The sequence below is a fragment of the Entelurus aequoreus genome, linkage group LG02, assembly GCF_033978785.1.
Source record: "Entelurus aequoreus isolate RoL-2023_Sb linkage group LG02, RoL_Eaeq_v1.1, whole genome shotgun sequence".
Lineage (NCBI taxonomy): Eukaryota > Metazoa > Chordata > Actinopteri > Syngnathiformes > Syngnathidae > Entelurus > Entelurus aequoreus.
Window position 1 is genome coordinate 93,844,752 of NC_084732.1, and position 25,867 is coordinate 93,870,618.

Below are 25,867 nucleotides of genomic sequence, written 5' to 3' on the forward strand. Positions count from 1 at the left end.
TTTCAAGTAATCAGGTCAGTTGTTTATATTTGTGTATTCTCAGTGTAATATGGCGTCCCTATTCGGGGAATTCACTTTTCATCTTCTCTCTCTGCTTTTCCTCAAGAGAGCCCCCTTCTGTTTTCATCCACTTTCCTCTGGGAATAAGGCCGGCATCTATTTATATGCTTAGATGCTGTGGAGATCCATCCTTGTGGGACGTCTTCACAGCTCGTCTTGCACCTCCTGTCCTTTCTACATCTCTCTTATCTCCAACCGTGGAGTGTTCGGTTGGAGGTTAAGCTGTTTTCTTCGGACATTTTGCCCAGGGAAGCGTACATTTGAACCGATTTCCCGGCGCCTTGGAATCGATACCAGTACTCAATACATAAATACATTTTTTTAAAAATCTATTTTTTATTAATTTTTTTATCGATTAAGAATTGTTACAAATAAGAATCGCGATTAATCGGAAATTAGATTCTTTTTTTTGCACCCCGGCTCAAGGGGTGCAAAAGTTGTTACTTTTCTGTATGTTGGTGAATATTAATTGTTTTTGACAATAAAATCTCTTTTTTTTAATTGCAACATTTAAAAAATTAGCTGATTATGAATATTCTGTCCAGTCATTATATCTTGTTACATTATCACATTTCTGAGTCTCAATTACAGTTGCAAGTCCGAGACGTTAGATGGCAGTAGATTAAAGATGAATTAAAGATTAAAGTACCAATGATTGTCACACACACACTAGATGTGGTGAAATTTGTCCTCTGCATTTGACCCATCCCCTTGGGGAGCAGTGGGCAGCAGCGGTGCCGCGCCCGGGAATCATTTTGGTGATTTAACCCCCAACTCCAACCCTTGATGCTGAGTGCCAAGCAGGGAGGTATTGGGTCCCATTTTTATAGTCTTTGGTATGACTCGGTAGTGTACAGTTCATGGTGTTTTGGCATGTTTTTTTCTTCTTTGTAACGTGAACGGCCACTAAAAAAATCGGATTTGACCCAAAAAAAATTCCGAATCGGACATCCGACCCTGCCTTAGTTTTAGTATTCATTAACTAATTTGGAGGCGTCGACATCGCCGTGTAAAATCGCTAACGCTAATCGGTAGCATGTGAACAGCAAAGCCGATGTATATTAGCATCAAGCTAGCGCATTTTAGGTAAAGTGGAGCTTTGCTTTATTCACCGTATTTTTCGGGGATTTGGCAGGTGCAAAAAAAAAAGTGCGTATAAGTCAATTCATATTTTTATTATTATCATTATTGTGATGGTAGCATTTATGCTATAGAGCAACACATGGCACTTATAGCATAACAGAGAAGAATATAGGCGTTTTATTTTGTTAATTTACTACGTGTGTTGTTATTATCTTCTACGTCCAATATTTCCATTCAGAAAATGCTGACTTTGCACAAAATCCTTGCAATAGCCACACATGCGCCAGAGATCGACTCGGGTGAAAGCCGTGTTGCACGTGAGGCGGCATAGCTCGGTTGGCAGAGAGGTCGTGCCAGCAACTTGAGGGTTCCAGGTTCGATCCCCGCTTCCGCCATCCTAGTCACTGCCGTTGTGTCCTTGGGCAAGACACTTTACCCGCCTGCTCCCAGTGCCACCCACACTGGTTTAAATGTAACTTAGATATTGGGTTTCACTATGTAAAAGTGCTTTGAGTCACTAGAGAAAAGTGCTATATAAATTCACTTAACTTCCGTAAGATTGCATTCACGTTAGAAATCTTTTTTTGGGGGGGTTTTTTTGTAAAGTGAACGGACACTAAAAAGATCGGATTTGACAAAAAATGAATTCCGAATCGGACAGTTTTCATTCACTAATTTGGAGGCGTTGACATGGCCGTGTAAAATCGCTAATGCTAAACGGTAGCATGTGAACAGCAAATCCGATGTATATTAGCATCAAGCTAGCGCATTTTAGGAAAAGTGGAGCTTTGCTTTATTCACCGTATTTTTCGGGGATTCGGCCATACTTGCCAACCCTCCCGATTTTCCCAGGAGACTCCCGAATTTCAGTGCCCCTCCCTAAAATCTGCCGAATGTCTCCCGATTTCCACCCGGACAACAAATTTAAAAAAATAATAATAATTTTATTTTTTTTTCATAAAGAAATACAATCATGTGTGCTTACGGACTGTATCTCTGCAGACTGTATTGATCTATATTGATATATTGTGTTTTTTATGTTGATTTAATAAAAATAAAAACACTTTTTTTTATTATTTTTTTTATTTCTTGTGCGGCCCGGTACCAATCGGTCCGCGGCCCGGTGGTTGGGGACCACTGCCTTAAAGGCACTGCCTTTATCGCCCTCTACAACCTGTCGTCAAGTCCGCTTTTCCCCCAATAATCTGTGGCTTTTACACACACACACACAAGTGAATGCAAGGCATACTTGGTCAACAGCCATACAGGTCACACTGAGGGTGTCCGTATAAACAACTTTAACACTGTTACAAATATGCGCCACACTGTGAACCCACACCAAACAAGAATGACAAACACATTTCCGGAGAACATCCGTACCGTAACACAACATAAACACCAACAGAACAAATACCCAGAACCCCTTGCAGCACTAACTCTTCCGGGACGCTACGATATACACCCTCGCTACCACCAAATGCATCCAGCGGGGCATCACAACAAAATCAGACATAATAATGTGTTAATTCCACGACTGTATATATCGGTATTGGTTGATATCGGAATCGGTAATTAAGAGTTGGGCAATAATCGGCAAAAAAGCCATTATCGGACATTTCCAGTCTAGGTCTCAAGGTTGGCAAGTATGGATTCGGCAGGTGCTAAAAAAAAAAAAGTGCAGGATTCGGTACATGAATATAAATGAATGTTTGGCAGCCACGTCTCGGACATAAATGCTTGTCGCTCGACATCAGCGTGTTTACCTGCACCTGAACAGTATCTTACTCAAAATGCATCTACTGAAAATTTCTCCTGAAAATGATTTGAGTTGACTTTTTTTGGCAGTAGCGTTACATATGCACACCGCCCCTTCAGCAGAGCTTAAACGCTGCACATATCAGCACTCTCTATGCATGCTAATACATACATAGCAGAGATCCCCTCCAGTAATGGGGAGGTTCTCCTCCGCCAAGTTATGCATTTTTATGGCCCCGGTTACACGGAAAATGATGCAGGTTCCGTACGGCCGCGACGGCTGCGACGCCGCTTACAAAGATTGTGTCCGTGTGTAGGGATCTTGTTTTCCAGCATAACAACGTGCATGTGCTACACTCCAAATGTCTCCATTACGATGCAAGAGGTTCTCTGCAGGTACCCTCCTTTCTGAAGTTTCAACAGAAACCACATTTTTTATTTATTTTTTTATTTTTTTGCCAATCATTCACAGTCATTTTGTAAGACAAGAGCGCGTGTTTGTCTCTTTTTGTGCATTCTAACTAGTAAATAAACTTTAGCAAAAGTCAGCTAACAATGGAGCCAATAGTAGTCGCACTATTCCGCCTATAGTGGTTCTCAAACTTTGTCCACCGAGTACCACTTCAGATTACCTCCCTGCTTGGACAAATGATGACCAAGGACCTTATATTTTTGAGCCCGAGTATACAGAGGATGAGTTTTAGAAGCTGAGTGATAAACGCATCCAGCATGTAGCAGTATGTAATGTAGTCACAGACACATTCATTATAACATGTCATATTTACGTATTTTGTTCATTTTTAGCATACGGCGGCGTATTAATTTCACAGATGCATCACCACGTTGGCTTTTCCCTTCAACAACAACAACACTACTAATCATGACAGGCTACACGAGAGCCAACAAAGACTACTTGGGGACAAATTATATATATTTTTGAGCCTGAGTATACAGAGGATGAGTCTTAAAAGCTGAGCGATAATCGCATCCAGCATGTAGCAGTATGTAATGTAGTCACAGACACATTCATTATAACATGTCATATTTACGTATTTTGCTCATTTTAAGCATACGGCGGCGTATTAATTTCACCGATGCATCACCACGTTGGCTTTTCCCTTCAACAACAACAACACTACTAATCATGGCAGGCTTCACGAGAGCGAACAAAGACTACTTGGGGACAAATTATATATATTTTTGAACCTGAGTATACAGAGGATGAGTTTTAGAAGCTGAGCGATGAACGCATCCAGCATGTCGCAGTATGTAATGTAGTCACAGACACATTCATTATAACATGTCATATTTACGTATTTTGTTCATTTTAAGCATACAGCGGCGTATTAATTTCACAGATGGCTTTTCCCTTTAACAACAACAACAACACTACTAATCATGGCAGGCTACACGAGAGCCAACAAAGACTACTTGGGAACAAATTATATATATTTTTGAGCCTGAGTATACAGAGGATGAGTCTTAAAAGCTGAGCGATAATCGCATCCAGCATGTAGCAGTATGTAATGTAGTCACAGACACATTCATTATAACATGTCATATTTACGTATTTTGCTCATTTTAAGCATACAGCGGCGTATTAATTTCACCGATGCATCACCACGTTGGCTTTTCCCTTCAACAACAACAACACTACTAATCATGGCAGGCTTCACGAGAGCCAACAAAGACTACTTGGGGACAAATTATATATATTTTTGAGCCTGAGTATACAGAGGATGAGTTTTAGAAGCTGAGCGATAAACGCATCCAGCATGTAGCAGTATGTAATGTAGTAACAGACACATTCATACTAACATGTAATATTTAAGTATTTTGCTCATTTTAAGCATACAGCGGCGTATTAATTTCACAGATGGCTTTTCCCTTTAACAACAACAACAACACTACTAATCATGGCAGGCTTCACGAGAGCGAACAAAGACTACTTGGGGACAAATTATATATGTTTTTGAGCCTGAGTACACAGAGGATGAGTTTTAGAAGCTGAGCGATAAACGCATCCAGCATGTAGCAGTATGTAATGTAGTCACAGACACATTCATTATAACATGTCATATTTACGTATTTTGCTCATTTTAAGCATACGGCGGTGTATACATTTCACAGATGCATCACCACGTTGGCTTTTCCCTTCAACAACAACAACACTACTAATCATGGCAGGCTTCACGAGAGCCAACAAAGACTACTTGGGGACAAATTATATATATTTTTGAACCTGAGTATACAGAGGATGAGTTTTAGAAGCTGAGCGATAATCGCATCCGGCATGTAGCAGTATTGCTAAGTGGTAAACAAGAAGTACAAACTACAAACATAATAAAATAATCACTTACTCCACTATGTCTGCTCTCACTGGGATGCCGACTAATGGGATGTTTATATCTTCCCGTTTAGATGAAGAATTAATCATAGAATGTGTCATGATCTGTCACTACAGATCATGTTTGTTTATGGTTTGTTGTTGGGGCTCCCAAGTCTCCCTTAGTTACTTTTTTCTGTTGCTAGGACCATTGGGCGTTTCACACCTGGTTTTGTTTCTTGATTATTGCCATCATATTGTAGTTTACACATATCTCTTATGTGTGACTGCCATCATAATGCAGTCTACATGTATCTCTTATGTGTGACTGCCATCCTATTGCAGTCTAGACGTATCTCTTATGTGTGACTGCCATCCTATTGCAGTCTAGACGTATCTCTTATGTGTGACTGCATCCTATTGCAGTCTACGCTTATCTCTTATGTGTGACTGCCATCATAATGCAGTCTACACGTATCTCTTATGTGTGACTGCCATCATATTGCAGTCTACACGTATCTCTTATGTGTGACTGCCATCATATTGCAGTCTACACGTATCTCTTATGTGCGACTGCCATCATATTGCAGTCTACACGTATCTCTTATGTGCGACTGCCATCATATTGCAGTCTACGCGTATCTCTTATGTGTGACTGCCATCATATTGTAGTCTACGCGTATCTCTTATGTGTGACTTCCATCATATTGCAGTCTACACGTATCTCTTATGTGCGACTGCCATCATAATGCAGGCTACACGTGTCTCTTATGTGTGACTGCCATCATATTGCAGTCTACACGTATCTCTTATGTGCGACTGCCATCATATTGCAGTCTACGCGTATCTCTTATGTGTGACTGCCATCATATTGCAGTCTACGTGTATCTCTTATGTGTGACTGCCATCATATTGCAGTCTACACGTATCTCTTATGTGTGACTGCCATCATATTGCTGTCCACGCGTATCTCTTATGTGTGACTGCCATCATAATGCAGTCTACACGTATCTCTTATGTGTGACTGCCATCCTATTGCAGTCTACACGTATCTCTTATGTGTGACTGCCATCCTATTGCAGTCTACGCTTATCTCTTATGTGTGACCGCCATCATAAGGCAGTCTACACGTATCTCTTATGTGTGACTGCCATCATATTGCAGTCTACACGTATCTCTTATGTGTGACTGCCATCATATTGCAGTCTACACGTATGTCTTATGTGCGACTGCCATCATATTGCAGTCTACACGTATCTCTTATGTGTGACTGCCATCATATTGCAGTCTACGCGTATCTCTTATGTGTGACTGCCATCATAATGCAGTCTACACGTATCTCTTATGTGTGACTGCCATCATATTGCAGTCTACACGTATCTCTTATGTGTGACTGCCATCATATTGCAGTCTACGCGTATCTCTTATGTGTGACTGCCATCATATTGCTGTCTACGCGTATCTCTTATGTGTGACTGCCATCATATTGCAGTCTACACGTATCTCTTATGTGTGACTGCCATCATATTGCAGTCTACACGTATCTCTTATGTGCGACTGCCATCATATTGCAGTCTACACGTATCTCTTATGTGCGACTGCCATCATATTGCAGTCTACACGTATCTCTTATGTGCGACTGCCATCATATTGCAGTCTACTCGTATCTCTTATGTGTGACTGCCATCATATTGCAGTCTACACGTATCTCTTATGTGTGACTGCCATCTACTGGTCACACTTATTACACTATGTACCAAGTAAAATTGCTTCGAGGTCGGTAAGCACAACCAGAATTATTCCGTACATAAGACGCACTGTTGAGTTTTGAGGGGAGAAAAATTATTTTAAGTGCGCCTTATAGTAAGGAAAATACGGTAACTTTCACCAGCTCAGAGGCGATCCAGCAGCTCACCGGCTCAATATGTCAATGTAGCAGTTTAAGCTAGTTAGCGCTAGTCAGCTAAAAATAGTTTGTCTGCGTTAGCACTTATAATAACAATATTCTTAATATTTGGTTATTGTTTAGGTCAGGAGATGTAAATGAAGTATTCTTGGTGGTTTTTGGATGTTTTTTAAGGCGTCTTTATGAGCGGAATAGTGTATTCTCATTAGCCATCTCGTACTAGCCGTATTTTACGACTTAGAATGCATACAAAAAGACAAACACATGTGTTCTTGTCTTACATGGGATTGTGAATGATTCAAACAATCCCCCCCCCCAAAAAAGTGCACTTCCCCTTTAAGGCTGGAAATGGCCCGTAGGTGTGTGTCAGCGGGGAATTGTTTGTCCACGCGTGATTGACCGGAGACCAGCGCAGGGTCCGACCCGCCTTCGCAGCAGGACAAAAGCCAAGACGTCTATATGAGAACAATACATTCCCCGTAGGTTCCCCTCAGCATGCGTTGTGTTTGCCGGCAGCAGGATGCTGTTTGCAAACACCAAATGATTACAAACAACCCTGCACGGCATCAAATTGAACAGCAAACTGAAATCTGTTCTAATTAGCAACTGATAGAAATTTAGAGTATTTAGTGCTGCGGCTTAAATTTCCCCCAGGATGTGCTCGAAAGAGGAAGGAGGGAAAAAAAAGAGCAGAGCTAACAAAGAGACGATTAGACGCAGCATATGGATGGAGTAACAATGAATGAAAAGCTCAATTAGGCCCGAAAGTGTAAGTAACTTTCCTGCAAGTTTTGAAAGTTGTTTGCTTTAATGTCGTTACATCTTCTAAAAAAAGTCATTTATGTCAGCATTAGTTTGACCTGCAATGGTTCTGGGAATTTATTCAGTCGCTGCAGGATTTCGCAGGCTTTTTTTTGGGGGTGATTGTCGCAACCTTAAAGTGCAGGACTTTGCAGAAGCTTTTTCAAAAAGGTGCAGCAAAAACAGACTTTTTTACTCAACTGTAGGGCCGATAATCTTTGGGATGTTCACGATTTGATTCGATTCTCGGGGGTAACGATTCTCCATTCAAAATCTACACTTTTATTAAAGGTTTTTTTAGGTGGCAGTTCTATGATTAATTACATTCCTCCATAAAATAGAGAAACAGCTCTGATCAATTTCTATAGAATAGAAAGTAGTTTATTGATCCCTGGGGGAAATTCAGCACCACAGTTCGCTCACAATAAACAATAAACACTTAAATATTTTTTACATGTGAATAATATGAATACAGTCTATTATACAGCATTATTCACATGTGGATAATATAAATACAGTCTATTATACAGCATTATTTACATGTGAATAATATAAATACAGTCTATTATACAGCATTATTCACGTGTGAATATTATAAATACAGTCTATTATACAGCGTTATTCACATGTGAATAGTATAAATACAGTCTATTATACAGCATTATTTACATGTGAATAATATAAATACAGTCTATTATACAGCATTATTTACATGTGAATAATATAAATACAGTCTATTATACAGCATTATTTACATGTGAATAATATAAATACAGTCTATTATACAGAATTATTCACATGAGAATAATATAAATACAGTCGATTATACAGCATTATTCACATGTGAATAATATAAATACAGTCTATTATACAGCATTATTCACATGTGAATAATATAAATACAGTCTATTATACAGCATTATTCACATGTGAATAATATAAATACAGTCTATTATACAGCATTATTTACATGTGAATAATATAAATACAGTCTATTATACAGCATTATTCACATGTGGATAATATAAATACAGTCTATTATACAGCATTATTCACATGTGAATAGTATAAATACAGTCTATTATACAGCATTATTTACATGTGAATAATATAAATACAGTCTATTATACAGCATTATTTACATGTGAATAATATAAATATAGTTTATTATACAGCATTATTCACATGTGAATAATATAAATACAGTCTATTATACAGCATTATTCACATGTGGATAATATAAATACAGTCTATTATACAGCATTATTCACATGTGAATAATATAAATACAGTCTATTATACAGCATTATTCACATGTGAATAATATAAATACAGTCTATTATACAGCATTATTCACATGTGAATAATATAAATACAGTCTATTATACAGCATTATTCACATGTGAATAGTATAAATACAGTCTATTATACAGCATTATTTACATGTGAATAATATAAATACAGTCTATTATACAGCATTATTTACATGTGAATAATATAAATATAGTTTATTATACAGCATTATTCACATGTGAATAATATAAATACAGTCTATTATACAGCATTATTCACATGTGAATAATATAAATACAGTCTATTATACAGCATTATTTACATGTGAATAATATAAATACAGTCTATTATACAGCATTATTTACATGTGAATAATATAAATACAGTCTATTATACAGCATTATTCACGTGTGAATATTATAAATACAGTCTATTATACAGCATTATTCACATGTGAATAGTATAAATACAGTCTATTATACAGCATTATTTACATGTGAATAATATAAATACAGTCTATTATACAGAATTATTTACATGTGAATAATATAAATACAGTCTATTATACAGCATTATTCACATGTGAATAATATAAATACAGTCTATTTTACAGAATTATTCACATGTGAATAATATAAATACAGTCTATTATACAGCATTATTCACATGCGAATAATATAAATATAGTCTATTATACAGCATTATTCACATGTAAATAATATAAATATAGTCTATTATACAGCATTATTCACATGTGAATAGTATAAATACAGTCTATTATACAGCATTATTTACATGTGAATAATATAAATACAGTCTATTATACAGCATTATTCACATGTGAATAATATAAATACAGTTGTTTTTTTTACAGAATTATTCACATGTGAATAATATAAATACAGTCTATTATACAGCATTATTCACATGTAAATAATATAAATACAGTCTTTTATACAGCATTATTCACATGTGAATAATATAAATACAGTCTATTATACAGCATTATTCACATGTGAATAGTATAAATACAGTCTATTATACAGCATTATTTACATGTGAATAATATAAATACAGTCTATTATACAGAATTATTTACATGTGAATAATATAAATACAGTCTATTATACAGCATTATTCACATGTGAATAATATAAATACAGTCTATTTTACAGAATTATTCACATGTGAATAATATAAATACAGTCTATTATACAGCATTATTCACATGCGAATAATATAAATATAGTCTATTATACAGCATTATTCACATGTAAATAATATAAATATAGTCTATTATACAGCATTATTCACATGTGAATAGTATAAATACAGTCTATTATACAGCATTATTTACATGTGAATAATATAAATACAGTCTATTATACAGCATTATTCACATGTGAATAATATAAATACAGTTGTTTTTTTACAGAATTATTCACATGTGAATAATATAAATACAGTCTATTATACAGCATTATTCACATGTAAATAATATAAATACAGTCTTTTATACAGCATTATTCACATGTGAATAATATAAATACAGTCTATTATACAGCATTATTCACATGTGAATAATATAAATGAAGTCTATTATACAGCATTATTCACATGTAAATAATATAAATATAGTTTATTATACAGCATTATTCACATGTGAATAATATAAATACAGTCTTTTATACAGCATTATTCACATGTGAATATTATAAATACAGTCTATTATACAGCATTATTCACATGTAAATAATATAACTACAGTCTATTATACAGCATTATTCACATGTAAATAATATAAATATAGTCTATTATACAGCATTATTCACATGTGAATAAGATAAATACAGTCTATTATACAGCATTATTCACATGTGAATAATGTAAATACAGTCTATTATACAGCATTATTCACATGTGAATAATATAACTACAGTCTATTATACAGCATTATTCACATGTAAATAATATAAATAGAGTCTATTATACAGCATTATTCACATGTGAATAATATAAATACAGTCTAGTATACAGCATTATTCACATGTAAATAATATAAATATAGTCTATTATACAGCATTATTCACATGTGAATAAGATAAATACAGTCTATTATACAGCATTATTCACATGTGAATAATATAACTAAAGTCTATTATACAGCATTATTCACATGTAAATAATATAAATAGAGTCTATTATACAGCATTATTCACATGTGAATAATATAAATACAGTCTAGTATACAGCATTATTCACATGTAAATAATATAAATATAGTCTATTATACAGCATTATTCACATGTGAATAAGATAAATACAGTCTATTATACAGCATTATTCACATGTGCATAATGTAAATACAGTCTATTATACAGCATTATTCACATGTGAATAATATAACTACAGTCTATTATACAGCATTATTCACATGTAAATAATATAAATACAGTCTATTATACAGCATTATTCACATGTGAATAATATAAATACAGTCTATTATACAGCATTATTCACATGTGAATAATATAAATACAGTCTATTATACAGCATTATTCACATGTGAATAATATAAATACAGTCTATTATACAGCATTATTCACATGTGAATAATATAAATACAGTCTATTATACATTCAAGTACAGTCAAAAAGGAACATATGCATTATAGAGTATATTATGCATTATACAGTATATTACTTAAAGTAAAACTGGTTTTGTTTACTAAAATGCTTCGCAAACATTTAATAAAGTCGATTTGCTTCCTTTTTGTGGTCAACCGACAGACGAGGAGACTTGTCTCCTGGCACGAGATTTAAAAACAAAAAGTGACCCTTCTGTATTTCACATGGCAGTTTCACATCTCATTCATTCCGCAGAACGACTTATGATCCATTAATAACTGCAGCTGGCGGCTGGATTGAGATATTCCACCTTCCACCCCGACAGGAAGAGTGGCTGATATCGAAGTACGCCGCGTCAGCAGATGTGTGATGTGATCTTGCAAACCGCCCTAATAGACAACACAGTTCAATTACTGGGTGCTGGCTTTTTATTTCCCCCAGTCCTGTTTTGTCCATGATTTATTTGACATGACTCACTCAGCGTAGTTATCAATCAGGTATTTTCTTACCTGATTGAAAGTCATCTTTATTTTTGGTACATTGTATGTAGAGCTGGGTAGCGTTCACATTTAAACTGATACGGTACCAATTCCAGGTACTCAAAGGTAGCAATTGTTGCTACTTTTCCGTGTGTTGATAAATATGAATTAGTTTTGATAATAAAATCTTGTTTTTATACAACATTTAGAAATGAGCTGATTACGACTGCTGTCCAGTTTAGGTTTGTACGGTATACCGGTACTAGTTTAGTATTGGGTTACTAATTAATCAAAAACGGTACTATACTCTGTTTGAAAAGTATCGGTTCGCCATATTTTTTTTTCCTATAAGCATGATAGTGTGTCGTGACATTGCTGGTTTTACGAGCAGAGGAGCATGTTTGGCAGCGCGCAGTCACAGAGTACTTACAAGCAGACACAGTGTGTAGACAGAAAAGGGAGAACGGACGCATTTTGGCTTCAAAACTAACGATAAAGGCGAAGTTATAACACTGAAACGCCCTCAGGAAGAGGTGCTTTAAGACATGGCTATCTAGTTAGCAGCTTTTGTCCACGTCTTTCTGGGTGTTGTTGATAAATGGCTATCGCTTTGCATAGTAGAGCTTTAACTTGCACTTACAGATGTAGCGACCAACTGTAGTTACTGACAGTGGTTTTCTGAAGTGTTCCTGAGCCCATGTGGTGATATCCTTTAGATATTGATGTCGGTTTTTGATACAGTGTCGTCTGAGGGATCGAAGGTCACGGTCATTCAATGTTGGTTTCCGGGCCATGTCGCTTACGTGGAGTGATTTCTCCAGATTCTTTGAACCTTTTGATGATATTATGGACCGTAGATGTTGAAATCCCTAAATTTCTTGCAATTGCACTTTGAGAAACGTTGTTCTTCAACTGTTTGACTATTTGCTCACGCATTTGTGGACAAAGGGGTGTACCTCGCCCCATCCTTTCTTGTGAAAGACTGAGCATTTTTTGGGAAGCTGTTTTTATACCCAATCATGGCACCCACCTGTTCCCAATTAGCCTGCACACCTGTGAGATGTTCCAAATAAGTGTTTGATGAGCATTCCTCAACTTTATCAGTATTTATTGCCACCTTTCCCAACTTCTTTGTCACGTGTTGCTGGCATCAAATTCTAAAGTTGATGATTATTTGCCAAAAATAATTATTTTTATCAGTTTGAACATCAAATATGTTGTCTTTGTAGCATATTCAACTGAATATGGCTTGAAAATGATTTGCACATCATTGTATTCCGTTTATATTGACATCTAACACCATTTCCCAACTCATATGGAAACGGGGTTTGTAAGTTGAAAAGGATTTGCAAAATCATTGTATTCTCTTTTTATTTACCATTTACACAACGTGCCGACTTCACTGGTTTTGGGGTTTATATTTTGTTACGACTGCAGCACGACGAATAAGACCCGCCTTTCAAATCGGCTTCTTTTCAGAGACGTTTAAAAACTTTTTTAAAAAATGAGAAAAGGAAGTGATTCACAATCAAGCGTTTTAATGGCCTACCCTCATATTAACGTACTTTGCACCTCGGGTGTGAGTTTTGCACCAGTCAGCAGTGGAAGTCTTACATTCCGCGCACACCTTCCCCCCCCCCGCCCTGCTCCATTCCGCTTTAAAAATAGCAGCGATGGCGGCGCCGCTGAACTGTGACGCATCGTGTCGGCTTGAGTTGCCGCTAGAAAACCTACGGTGCCGTGACAAGATGTGAAAGTGCCGTCTGCTTTACCACATGTGACGCGCCGCCTCTCTGAGGCGTCGCTTCCTGGCCTTCCCTTTGGCGTCTTTCCTCTCAGCTACTTAGCAGATGACGACTATATATATGTACATCTGATCCATTATTGTTACCGTGGCGGTGTCACTCTGGATCTGCATTCATGTAACGAGAGCGGCTTGCTCCACGAGAGATGGCGTGCATCTTTTACTTTGCCTCTGTTTAAGTGGGAGATTTATAAATAATTGATGGTAAATATTTGAGTCTCAGTGAAGCATGTTTGCCTCGCTCTTTTCCATTCCTGCGGAAAATAAACACCGACGACCGCGCTGGCAATGAGGTGGGAGTTATAAACTGATCCATATCTGAGTGACTGGTATTTAAAATGTGTCTCCTTAACCTGGGGTGTCCAAAGTGCGGGCCCCAGCTCACTTTTTACCGGCACCCTCTAAAAATCATCAAGTAGAATAAAAGAGTAAAAAGTTGAAATGTAATAAGAAAATGTTGCAATTTACTCTAATAACACAAAAAGTTTCTATGCAGGCTGTTTTATTTATTTTTCTTTAAAGGCCTACTGAAATGAATTGTTTTTATTTAAACGGGGATAGCAGATCCATTCTATGTGTCATACTTGATCATTTTGCGATATTGCCATATTTTTGCTGAAAGGATTTATTGGAGAACAACGACGATAAAGTTCGCAACTTTTGGTCTCTGATAAAAAAAAAGCCTTGCCTATACCGGAAGTAGCGTGACGACACCGGAGGAAGGACTGCTCACATTTCCCCATTGTTTACACCAGCAGTGAGAGAGATTCGGACCGACAAAGCGACGATTACCCCATTAATTTGAGCCAGGATGAAAGATTCGTGGATGAGGAACGTGAGAGTGAAGGACTAGCGTGCAGTGCAGGACGCATCTTTTTTCGCTCTGACCGTAACTTAAGTACAAGGGTTCATTGGATTCCACACTCTCTCCTTTTTCTATTGTGGATCACGGATTTGTATTTCAAACCACCTCGGATACTATATCCTCTTGAAAATGAGAGTCGAGAACGCGAAATGGACATTCACAGTGACTTTTATCTCCACGACAATACATCGGCGAAGCTCTTTAGCTACGGAGCTAACGTGATAGCATCGGGCTTTACTGCATATAGAAACAAAACAAATAAGCCCCTGACTGGAAGGATAGACAGAAGATCAACAATACTACCAAACTCTGGACATGTAAACACATAATGCTTTCCAGCTTGGCGAAGCTTAGCAATGCTGTTGCTAACGACGCCATTGAAGCTAACTTAGCTACGGAACCTCGACAGAGCTATGCTAAAAATATTAGCTCTGCACCTACGCCAGCTCTCATCTGCTCATCACGACCCGTGCTCACCTGCGTTCCAGCGATCGACGGTACGACGAAGGACTTCACCCGATCACCGATGCGGTTGGCGGCCCGGAGACAGAGGAAGTCAAGGTGAGGTCGTTCGGCTAGCGCGTCTGCTATCCTCAAAGTCCTCCTGCTTGTGTTGCTGCAGCCAGCCGCTAATACACCGATCCCAACTACAGCTTTCTTCTTTGCAGTCTCCATTGTTCATTAAACAAATTGCAAAAGATTCACCAACACAGATGTCCAGAATACTGTGGAATTTTGAGATGAAAACAGAGCTTTTTGTATTGGATTCAATGGGCTCCGAATACTTCCGCTTCAACCGTTGACGTCACGCGCATACGTCATCATATCGAAACGTGTTCAGACGGAAATTTGCCGGGAAATTTAAAATTGCACTTTATAAGTTAACCCGGCCGTATTGGCATGTGTTGCAATGTTAAGATTTCATCATAGATATATAAACTATCAGACTGCGTGGTCGGTAGTAGTGGCTTTCAGTAGGCCTTTAAAACTGTCATTACTCAAAAAATAATAACAAATCAAATTCAATGTTGTTATGAGTTATTGATCTATTTATGGCTCTAATTACTTCACATCAAAAATTCCACTTTGAAATATTTTTTGGGGAAAATATTACAAATAAAAAACAAAGTTTTGTTTGGCAAAAAGGGCATAAAACAAACAAACCAAAAATAAATAAAAACGTAAAATTGCCATTACCAATTGTTTACCATGAATTGATTAACGTGGACCCCGACTTAAACAAGTTGAAAAACTTATTGGGGTGTTACCATTTAGTGGTCAATTGTACAGAATATGTACTGTACTGTGCAATCTACTAATACAAGTTTCAATCAATGAGTTATTGACCTATTCAAGGCTCCAATTACCTCACAGCATACACTACCGTTCAAAAGTTTGGGGTCGCATTGAAATGTCCTTATTTTTGAAGGAAAAGCACTGTACTTTTCAATGAAGATAACTTTAAACTAGTCTTAACTTTAAAGAAATACACTCTATACATTGCTAATGTGGTAAATGACTATTCTAGCTGCAAATGTCTGGTTTTTGGTGCAATGTCTATATGTATAGAGGCCCATTTCCAGCAACTATCACTCCAGTGTTCTAATGGTACAATGTGTTTGCTCATTGGCTCAGAAGGCTAATTGATGATTAGAAAACCCTTGTGCAATCATGTTCACACATCTGAAAACAGTTTAGCTCGTTACAGAAGCTACAAAACTGACCTTCGTTTGAGCAGATTGAGTTTCTGGAGCATCACATTTGCGGGGTCAATTAAACGCTCAAAATGGCCAGAAAAAGAGAACTTTCATCTGAAACTCGACAGTCTATTCTTGGTCTTAGAAATGAAGGCTCAAACACAAAATTGTTTGGGTGACCCCAAACTTTTGAACGGTAGTGTATATACGACTTTAAAATATTTCACAATTCCTAGAGGGATTACAAATTCTCATGATTGTGATTATCATCATGTCAGGATTGTGGATCATATTCAAAATAAAAAAATAAAAAACGTTTTTTCTTGAAATGTAAATATCTGACATATCCTCCTGGCTGAAAGCAGACTATTGCACTTGTTGTCTTCAGCCAGTGAATGTTATGTACTTATATGCCAGCGGCACTGTCTACCACGTGTGTGTGTGTGTGTGTGCGTGTGTGTGTGTGTGTGTGTGTGTGTGTGTGTGTGTGTGTGTGTGTGTGTGTGTGTGTGTGTGTGTGTGTGTGTGTGTGTGTGTGTGTGTTTTCATTTTCCATTTGGAGTTGTGAAAACTTTTCTCATGTTGTCTGAAGACACTTCAGAATGTTCTTTGAAGGCACATCTCTGAGAGGTGTGGAATCACTTTAGAGTTCATTTCAAGAGTAAAAAAAAATGTCTGATGCTGACTTCAGTCAATCTTTTGTGGTCAATATTCACTATATAAATATATACATTTATATGTCTTGACTCACGTCGAGCTGTCTCTTAAATGATTTGGATTTAAAATGACCTCTTTTTTTTTTTTGTATTACTATTGCAGGATTTTTCCACTAAAGCGGTTGGTTGTTTTTTCCTTTTAAGGTCCTGCTCTGGTGGGGGTCATCAAGAAGGACTGGGCCACTGGTAGCAGTATCGCCCTCTCCTGGACAGAAGAGGAACATCCGCCCTTGGACATTGTGGACTATGAGGTCAAATACTACGAGAAGGTAGTGATCATTATCTACTTATGATGGCCAAATCACACTGCACTAACACATTTGAACAAAGTGCACATTTAAGAGTGACACCCGTTTACACTCATTTAGCAGGTTTTTTCCACCATATTCAAATTATATGACCGAATATGTGGTTTGTTGTTGTATAAACTATAAGCTTTCATTTGCAATAATCATAGACATTAGGAAATGCCTTAACATACATAATGCAAGTTTCACTTTCGGAAAAAAATAACAACTTTTCCACCATATTGTAGTGCCGAGATTTAGAGATTCAAGTGTTAAAAGTTTAAAAAAAAAAAAAAAGGGATGACACATTTTTTGCATTTTTTTGAGTGGAGCCCTTTTGGATGCCTCATAATTTTATTGGGACTTTTTTATTTTTAAAAACTATCAGTCCTTTAAAAATATTTAATATTTGAGGATCTAATCACCCCCCAAAAAATTCCACATTGAACATTTTTTGGTGTGTAATTAGAACCTCAAATAGGTCAATAATTAAAAACATTGATTTTATTTCATCAATATTTTCAGAGCAATGACAGTTTTGAAAAATAAAAATATTATAAATATTGCATATTTTGCCTGTTCGTCCTAAAAAATATATTTTTTTCTGACAAAAAGGGCATTAAACATTTTTTTATTTCTTTTAAATAGTTATATTGACGGGTAGACCTGGAGTTGATCTAGAGATTCAAGTGTTGAATTAAAAAAATATATATAAAAATTGTAAATGACTGGATCAAACTTGAGGGGAGCCCTAAGGGTGAAACATATATATGTATATATTTATGACAATGACAAGAAACAAGAAAATCCTGGAGGGACCGATTAATGTGTAGAAAAATTGTAGAAAAATTGCAGGCATAATATAAAGGAACATTTAAAAAAAAAAAAATAATAATATAGTATAATCAATGAAAATGTCATTACTGCAGTAAGTGTGTTCTTCCACTGTCCCTGCATCATGTGCACTAGTTAGTTACTCTTATTGTACATGTTTTAATGTGCACTAGTTAGTTACTCTTATTGTACATGTTTTAATGTGCACTAGTTAGTTACTCTTATTGTACATGTTCTAATGTGTACTAGTTAGTTATTATAGTCTTATTGTAGATGTTTTAATGTGCACCAGTTAGTTATTATAGTCTTATTATACATGTTTTAATGTGCACCAGTTAGTTATTATAGTCTTATTGTAGATGTTTTAATGTGCACCGGTTAGTTATTATAGTCTTATTATAGATGTTTTAATGTGCACCAGTTAGTTATTATAGTCTTATTATAGATGTTTTAATGTGCACCAGTTAGTTATTATAGTCTTATTATAGATGTTTTAATGTGCACCAGTTAGTTATTATAGTCTTATTATAGATGTTTTAATGTGCACCAGTTAGTTATTATAGTCTTATTATAGATGTTTTAATGTGCACCAGTTAGTTATTATAGTCTTATTGTAGATGTTTGAAAGTGCACCAGTTAGTTATTATAGTCTTATTGTAGATGTTTTAATGTGCACCAGTTAGTTAATATAGTCTTATTATAGATGTTTTAATGTGCACTAGTTAGTTATTATTGTCTTATTATAGATGTTTTAATGTGCACCAGTTAGTTATTATAGTCTTATTATAGATGTTTTAATGTGCACCAGTTAGTTATTATAGTCTTATTATAGATGTTTTAATGTGCACTAGTTAGTTATTATAGTCTTATTATAGATGTTTGAATGTGCACCAGTTAGTTATTATAGTCTTATTATAGATGTTTGAATGTGCACCAGTTAGTTATTATAGTCTTATTGTAGATGTTTTAATGTGCACCAGTTAGTTATTATAGTCTTATTATAGATGTTTGAATGTGCACTACTTAGTTATTATAGTCTTATTATAGATGTTTTAATGTGCACCAGTTAGTTATTATAGTCTTATTGTAGATGTTTTAATGTGCACCAGTTAGTTATTATAGTCTTATTATAGATGTTTGAATGTGCACCAGTTAGTTATTATAGTCTTATTATAGATGTTTTAATGTGCACTACTTAGTTATTACAGTCTTATTATAGATGTTTAATTCATCCTGCTGTGATCAATTCCACCTTTAACTCTGCTTGGCGTGGTTGTGGTGTGGTTATGTCTGCACAGCACTTTGCTTGTTTTTAAAAGTGCCACATGAACTAATGAAGTGAATTGAAGGAGTCTCTCTGGCATTATCTCTTGTCTGCTTTAGGAAGAAGAGCAGCTGAGCTACTCGTCCACACGGACCAGCACTCCCAGTGTGGTGGTGTCGGGCCTCAGAGCCGCCACCGTCTATGTCTTCCACGTACGTGCGCGCACAACTGCTGGCTACACCGCTTACAGTTCCAACTTTGAGTTCTCCACCACAGCTGAAGGTATGGACAACAATCAGGTAAATCCTCTGAGGAGTTTGAAAGAATTTTCGATGGATCAGTGAAACGTGTCGGCGCTTCCTGAAGCATGATCCATTTCTTTAGAAAGAAATGTATATATATATATATATATATATATATATATATATATATATATATATATATATATATATATATATATATATATATATATATATATAAATATATATATATATATATATATATATATATATATATATATATATATATATATATATATATATATATATATATATATATATATACATATGTGTGTATATATGTGTGTGTATATATGTGTGTAATTGTGTATATTTATATACAAATATGTGTGTATATATATACATATATATATGTGTATATATATATATGTGTGTGTGTATATATACATATATATATATATGTATGTATATATGTATCGAACTTTCACATACTCATAATATTCAATTATATAAATTATATATCCATTTATATTAATATATTATGTACACACACATATATATATATACATATGTGTGTATATATGTGTGTAATTGTGTATATTCATATACAAATATGTGTGTGTATATATACATATATATATGTGTATATATATATATATGTGTGTGTGTATACATACATATATATATGTATGTATATATGTATCGAACTTCCACATACTCATAATATTCAATTATATTAATTATATATCCATTTATATTAATATAATATGTACACACATATACATATATATATACAATATATACAGTATATATATATATATATATATATATATATATATATATATATATATATATATATATATATATACAGTATATATATATATATATATATATATATATATATATATATATATATATATATATATACTGTATATATATATATATATATATATATATGTGTGTTTATACATATTTGTGTATATATACAGTACATATATGAGTACATATACATGTGATGTGTGTATATACATATAGGGGCGGTAAAGCTCGGTTGGTAGAGTGGCTGTGCCAGCAACTTGAGGGTTCCAGGTTCGATCCCTGCTTCTGCCATCCCAGCTTCTGCCATCCTAGTCACTGCCGTTGTGTCCTTGGGCAAGACACTTTACCCACCTGCTCCCAGTGCCAACCATACTGATTTAAATGTAACTTAGATATTGGGTTTCACTATGTAAAGTACCTTGAGTCACTAGAGAAAAGCGCTATATAAATATAATTAACTTACATATATGTGTATATATACATAAATGCGTACATATGTTTATATACATAAATATGGGTAATAATGTGTATATATGTGTGTATTTATATGTATTATATGTGTATATTATATTAATATAAATGGATATATAATTAATATAATTGAATATTAAGAGTATTTCGACTCCGACCTTGTTTACTTCCATGACGACCTCCTTAAAGTTTTGTAATCAATCAGAAATATCAAGCGGCTAAAATTTTAACTGTAAATGAAAATACAGGTTCTCCGCTTTAGTCATATTTTTTGCGCTCAAGAAACTTCTCTATGACTTTAGCGCCACACCGCTTTTTTTGTTTGATATTGTCATTACTGCCACAAGTGGCGGAACAGTGCATCACAACTGAGTACGGACCACAGCAGAGAAACTGATCTTTTTTTGGCGGCCCTCTAGGGGGCGCCCACGGCCCTATGGTTATAAAACACTGTATAATTTTGATATTTTCATCTAGCAGTCTGTTTACTGTTGTGTTGGCTAACTAATTCTTGCAACATGTGAAACAAATACCAGCTAAAAATGAATCCAAACTCTCTTAACTGTGTTGTGGTGTTGTCCCTCAGCACCTGATGTGGCAGATCAGGGTCAAGTTCTGGTTGTTGTCACGGCATCTGTGGGTGGCTTCTCTCTGCTGGTCATCCTCACACTCTTCCTCCTCATCACTGGACGGTGAGGGACCTCCAGGAGCACACACACACACACACACAAACACACACTTGTATTTGTTACCTTCTTGAGACTTCCGAAAAATGCCTACCTCTTTAGGACCACCCTTTCTAGATATATAAAGACTTGTGTTTGCAACGTTGATAATATATACTTTTTTTATTTATTTATTTTTTTAAATTATTTATTTTATTTTATTTTTATTTTATTTTATTTTGTTTAAATAAATAAAAATATATAATATATATACATACTGTGCAAATATAAAACAAACCTGTTAAAAATGAGTTGGAATTTCACAAGAAAAACTTTTGGCAGTATTATAATAAAAGTCGTCATTTTACTCAACGCAAGTCGAAATTTTACAAGAAAAACTGAACATTTGTGCAATATTATGATAAAAGTTGGAATTTTACTCCATCACAGTCGCAATTTTACAAGAAAAGCTTCGAAATTTGGCAATTTTATGAAAAGAGTCGTCATTTTTCAACAAAACTTTTAACATTTTGGCAATATTATAATAATAATCTGAATTTCACTTGGCAAAATCATGACAAAAGTCATCATTTTACTCAAAAAATGTCACTGTTTTACAAGAACAACAAAGAAATTGGCAAAATTGTGATAAAAGTCAGAATTTTTTTTATGACAAATGTCATCGTTTTGCAAAAAGTAATCCTTTTACATGAAAAAGTAACCGTTTTACGAGAAAATATTGCATTATTACAGAAGCAGAAAGAATACGAGAAATTGTTCCCAATTTTATAAGAAAAAAGTCGACACATTGTGAGAAAAAGACTGCTTTTAGTCAATATTTTTTTGGGGGGGAATTTTTATGTTTGTAATTGGTTTTTATTCTTCATTATTTATTTCACGTTATTACAGTATGTCTCTATATACATATTTATTTTATTTGTTTTATTAATTTTGGCCAGAGGGGGTGCATTTCAATTTCTTACACACACTTGTTATGTCATATGTTAGCCAGAGGGGGCGCACTTTTAAAACCGACACACAGTCAATTTAAAAAATCCCTCCTTTTTGGGACCACCCTCATTTTGATAGATTTCACCACCAGGGGTGCAAATGAGTCATTCTCTATTAGATGCAAAAGTTTTCCGTATTGGGACCATGATTTATGTCCTAACTTGTTCACACCTCCTCATATGGAAGGTACTTTTCCTTGTTGATGTCTCAAGAAGGGTAGAAATACAAGAACACACACACACACACTTGTATTAGTTACATTCTTGAAACCTCCAAAAATGCCTACCTCATTAGGACCGCCCTTTCTAGATATATAAAGATTTGTGTTTACAACATTAATAATATACACATAATATGCCAATATAAAAAAACTTGTGAAAAATAGAAAAAGGTCACAATTTCACAAGAAAACTTTTGGCAGTATTATAATAAAAATCGTAATTTTACTCAACCAAGTCCAAATTTTACAAGAAAAACTGAACATTTGTGCAATATTATGATAAAAGTTGGAATGTTACCCAATATCAGTCGCAATTTTACAAGAAAAGCTAAAAAAAATTGGCAATTTTATGAAAAGAGTCTTCATTTTACTCGACAAAAGTCACTATTTTACAAGAACAACAAAGAAATTGGCAATATTGTGATAAAAGTCAGAATTTTTTTTATGACAAATGTCATCGTTTTGCATTAAAAAGTCAGAATTTTACATGAAAAAGTAACAGTTTTTACAAGAAAATATTGCAATATTACAGAAGCAGAAAGAATATGAGAAATTGTTCCCAATTTTATAAGAAAAAGTTGACACATTGTGAGAAAAAGACTGCTTTTAGTTCATATTTTTTGTGGGGGAGTTTTTATGTTTGTAATTGTTTTTTATTCTTCATTATTTACTTCACGTTATTACAGTATGTCTCTATATACATATTTATTAGAGATGTCCGATAATGGCTTTTTTACTGATATCCGATATTCCGATATTGTCCAACTCTTAATTACCGATACCGATATCAACCGATACCGATATATACAGTCGTGGAATTAACACATTATTATGCCTAATTTTGTTGTGATGCCCCGCTGGATGCATTAAACAATGTAACAAATAAATCAACTCAAGTTATGGGAAAAAAAATGCCAACATGGCACTGCCATATTTATTATTGAAGTCACAAAGTGCTTTTTTTTTTTTAACATGCCTCAAAGCAGCAGCTTGGAATTTGGAACATGCATGAGGAGTTGGGGGGGTAGAGGGTAGCGGGGGGGGGGGGGTGTATATTGTAGCGTCCCGGAAGAGTTAGTGCTGCAAGGGGTTCTGGGTATTTGTTCTGTTGTGTTTATGTTGTGTCACGGTGCGGATGTTCTCCCCGAAATGTGTTTGTCATTCTTGTTTGGTGTGGGTTCACAGTGTGGCGCATATTTGTAACAGTGTTAAAGTTGTTTATACGGCTACCCTCAGTGTGACCTGTATGGCTGTTGACCAAGTATGCGTTTCATTCACTTGTGTGTGTGAAAATCAGTGCCTTTAAGTTTTATCGGCGCTCTGTACTTCTCCCTACGCCCGTGTACACAGCTGCGTTTTAAAAAGTCATACATTTTACTTTCTGAAACCGATACCGACAATTTCCGATATTACATTTTAAAGCATTTATCGGCCGATAATATCGGCAGTCCAATATTATCGGACATCCCTAATATTTATTTTATTTGTTTTATTAACTTTGGCCAGAGGGGGCGCATTTCAATTCCTTACAAACACTTGCTATTACATATGTTGGCCAGAGCGGGAGCACTTCAAATTTTTACACACACTTGTTATTTCATATGTTAAAAACCGACACACAGTCAATTTTGAAATATCACTCCTTTTTGTGACCACCCTCATTTTGACATATTTCACCACCAGGGGTGCAAATGAGTCATTCTCTATTAGATGCAATGTTTTTTTTTGTATGGGGACCATGATTTATGTCCTAACTTGTTCACACCTCCTCATATGGAAGCTACTTTTCCTTCTTGATGTCTCAAGAAGGGTAGACATACAAGAACACACACACACACACAACCAGGAGTCTGCTAATAGACTTTTTTTTTTCTTTGCCGCCAAGCAAGCAAGCATTGTTATTTTCCAAGAGGCTGAACAAATGTTTTGCTTAATTACTCAGCATGTAATTCACAGAGCGACCGTTTGATCCCTTCCATCAGCTCCCATTTTTGACATCAGTGAGTTTCCGGTTTCACAAAGTATTTTCATTAGCGGGACAAAGCAGGGAAAATGCCTGCGAAACATTTGATAGTTTCGTTTCATTTTTAAAGGTTTAATTTGGCGTTTGTTCTCAAGTCCAAAATAAATCAATGGAAATGAATGCATCAATATGTGGAAGGGCCTGTACTGGGCAATTAATACTATTTTCATCTTGATTTTGGCTTCTTACAATCATAAAAATATTATCATGGACAAAACATGCTTCGACTTAAAATGTTGGTCAAAATTGATGTATTGCACCAATCAATGTGAGGATGTTTGTATTTAATTAAATGGCCTTTTATTACATTTGATTCATGACACAAAAATAACATGTTGGTAAAAAAATAAGTGTAAAAAGTTAAAAAAAGAAAAAAACGGAATACAATTTTTCACATTGCTTTTGTTATCTAAATGTATAATTGTTAATATTATTATTATTTTCCTTGTTGTTTTTTATTCATTACTAATTTGTATCCGGTTGTCATTTAGATTTACACTTAAAGTACAAAAATAGTCATGTTTTTACATGATTGAGTAATAGTTTTTTTAATAGTGATTATTATTAGTATTATTATTATTATTATTACACGGAAAATGTCAAAGAATGAACTATGGAATTT

The 25,867-nt window shown here is 35.1% G+C and overlaps 1 protein-coding gene across 5 annotated transcripts in view; it reads left to right on the plus strand.

Moving 5' to 3' along the window:
- LOC133641478 (ephrin type-A receptor 6-like) overlaps positions 1–25,867 on the plus strand; it is a 142,706-nt gene that overhangs the window by 92,472 nt on the left and 24,367 nt on the right. For all 5 annotated transcript variants that reach the window (XM_062035238.1, XM_062035248.1, XM_062035229.1 and 2 more), the window contains 3 exons: positions 17,557–17,681; positions 19,917–20,079; positions 21,913–22,018. In XM_062035238.1, the coding sequence (XP_061891222.1) occupies positions 17,557–17,681; positions 19,917–20,079; positions 21,913–22,018 (394 nt within the window). The remainder of the gene's footprint in view (positions 1–17,556; positions 17,682–19,916; positions 20,080–21,912; positions 22,019–25,867) is intronic.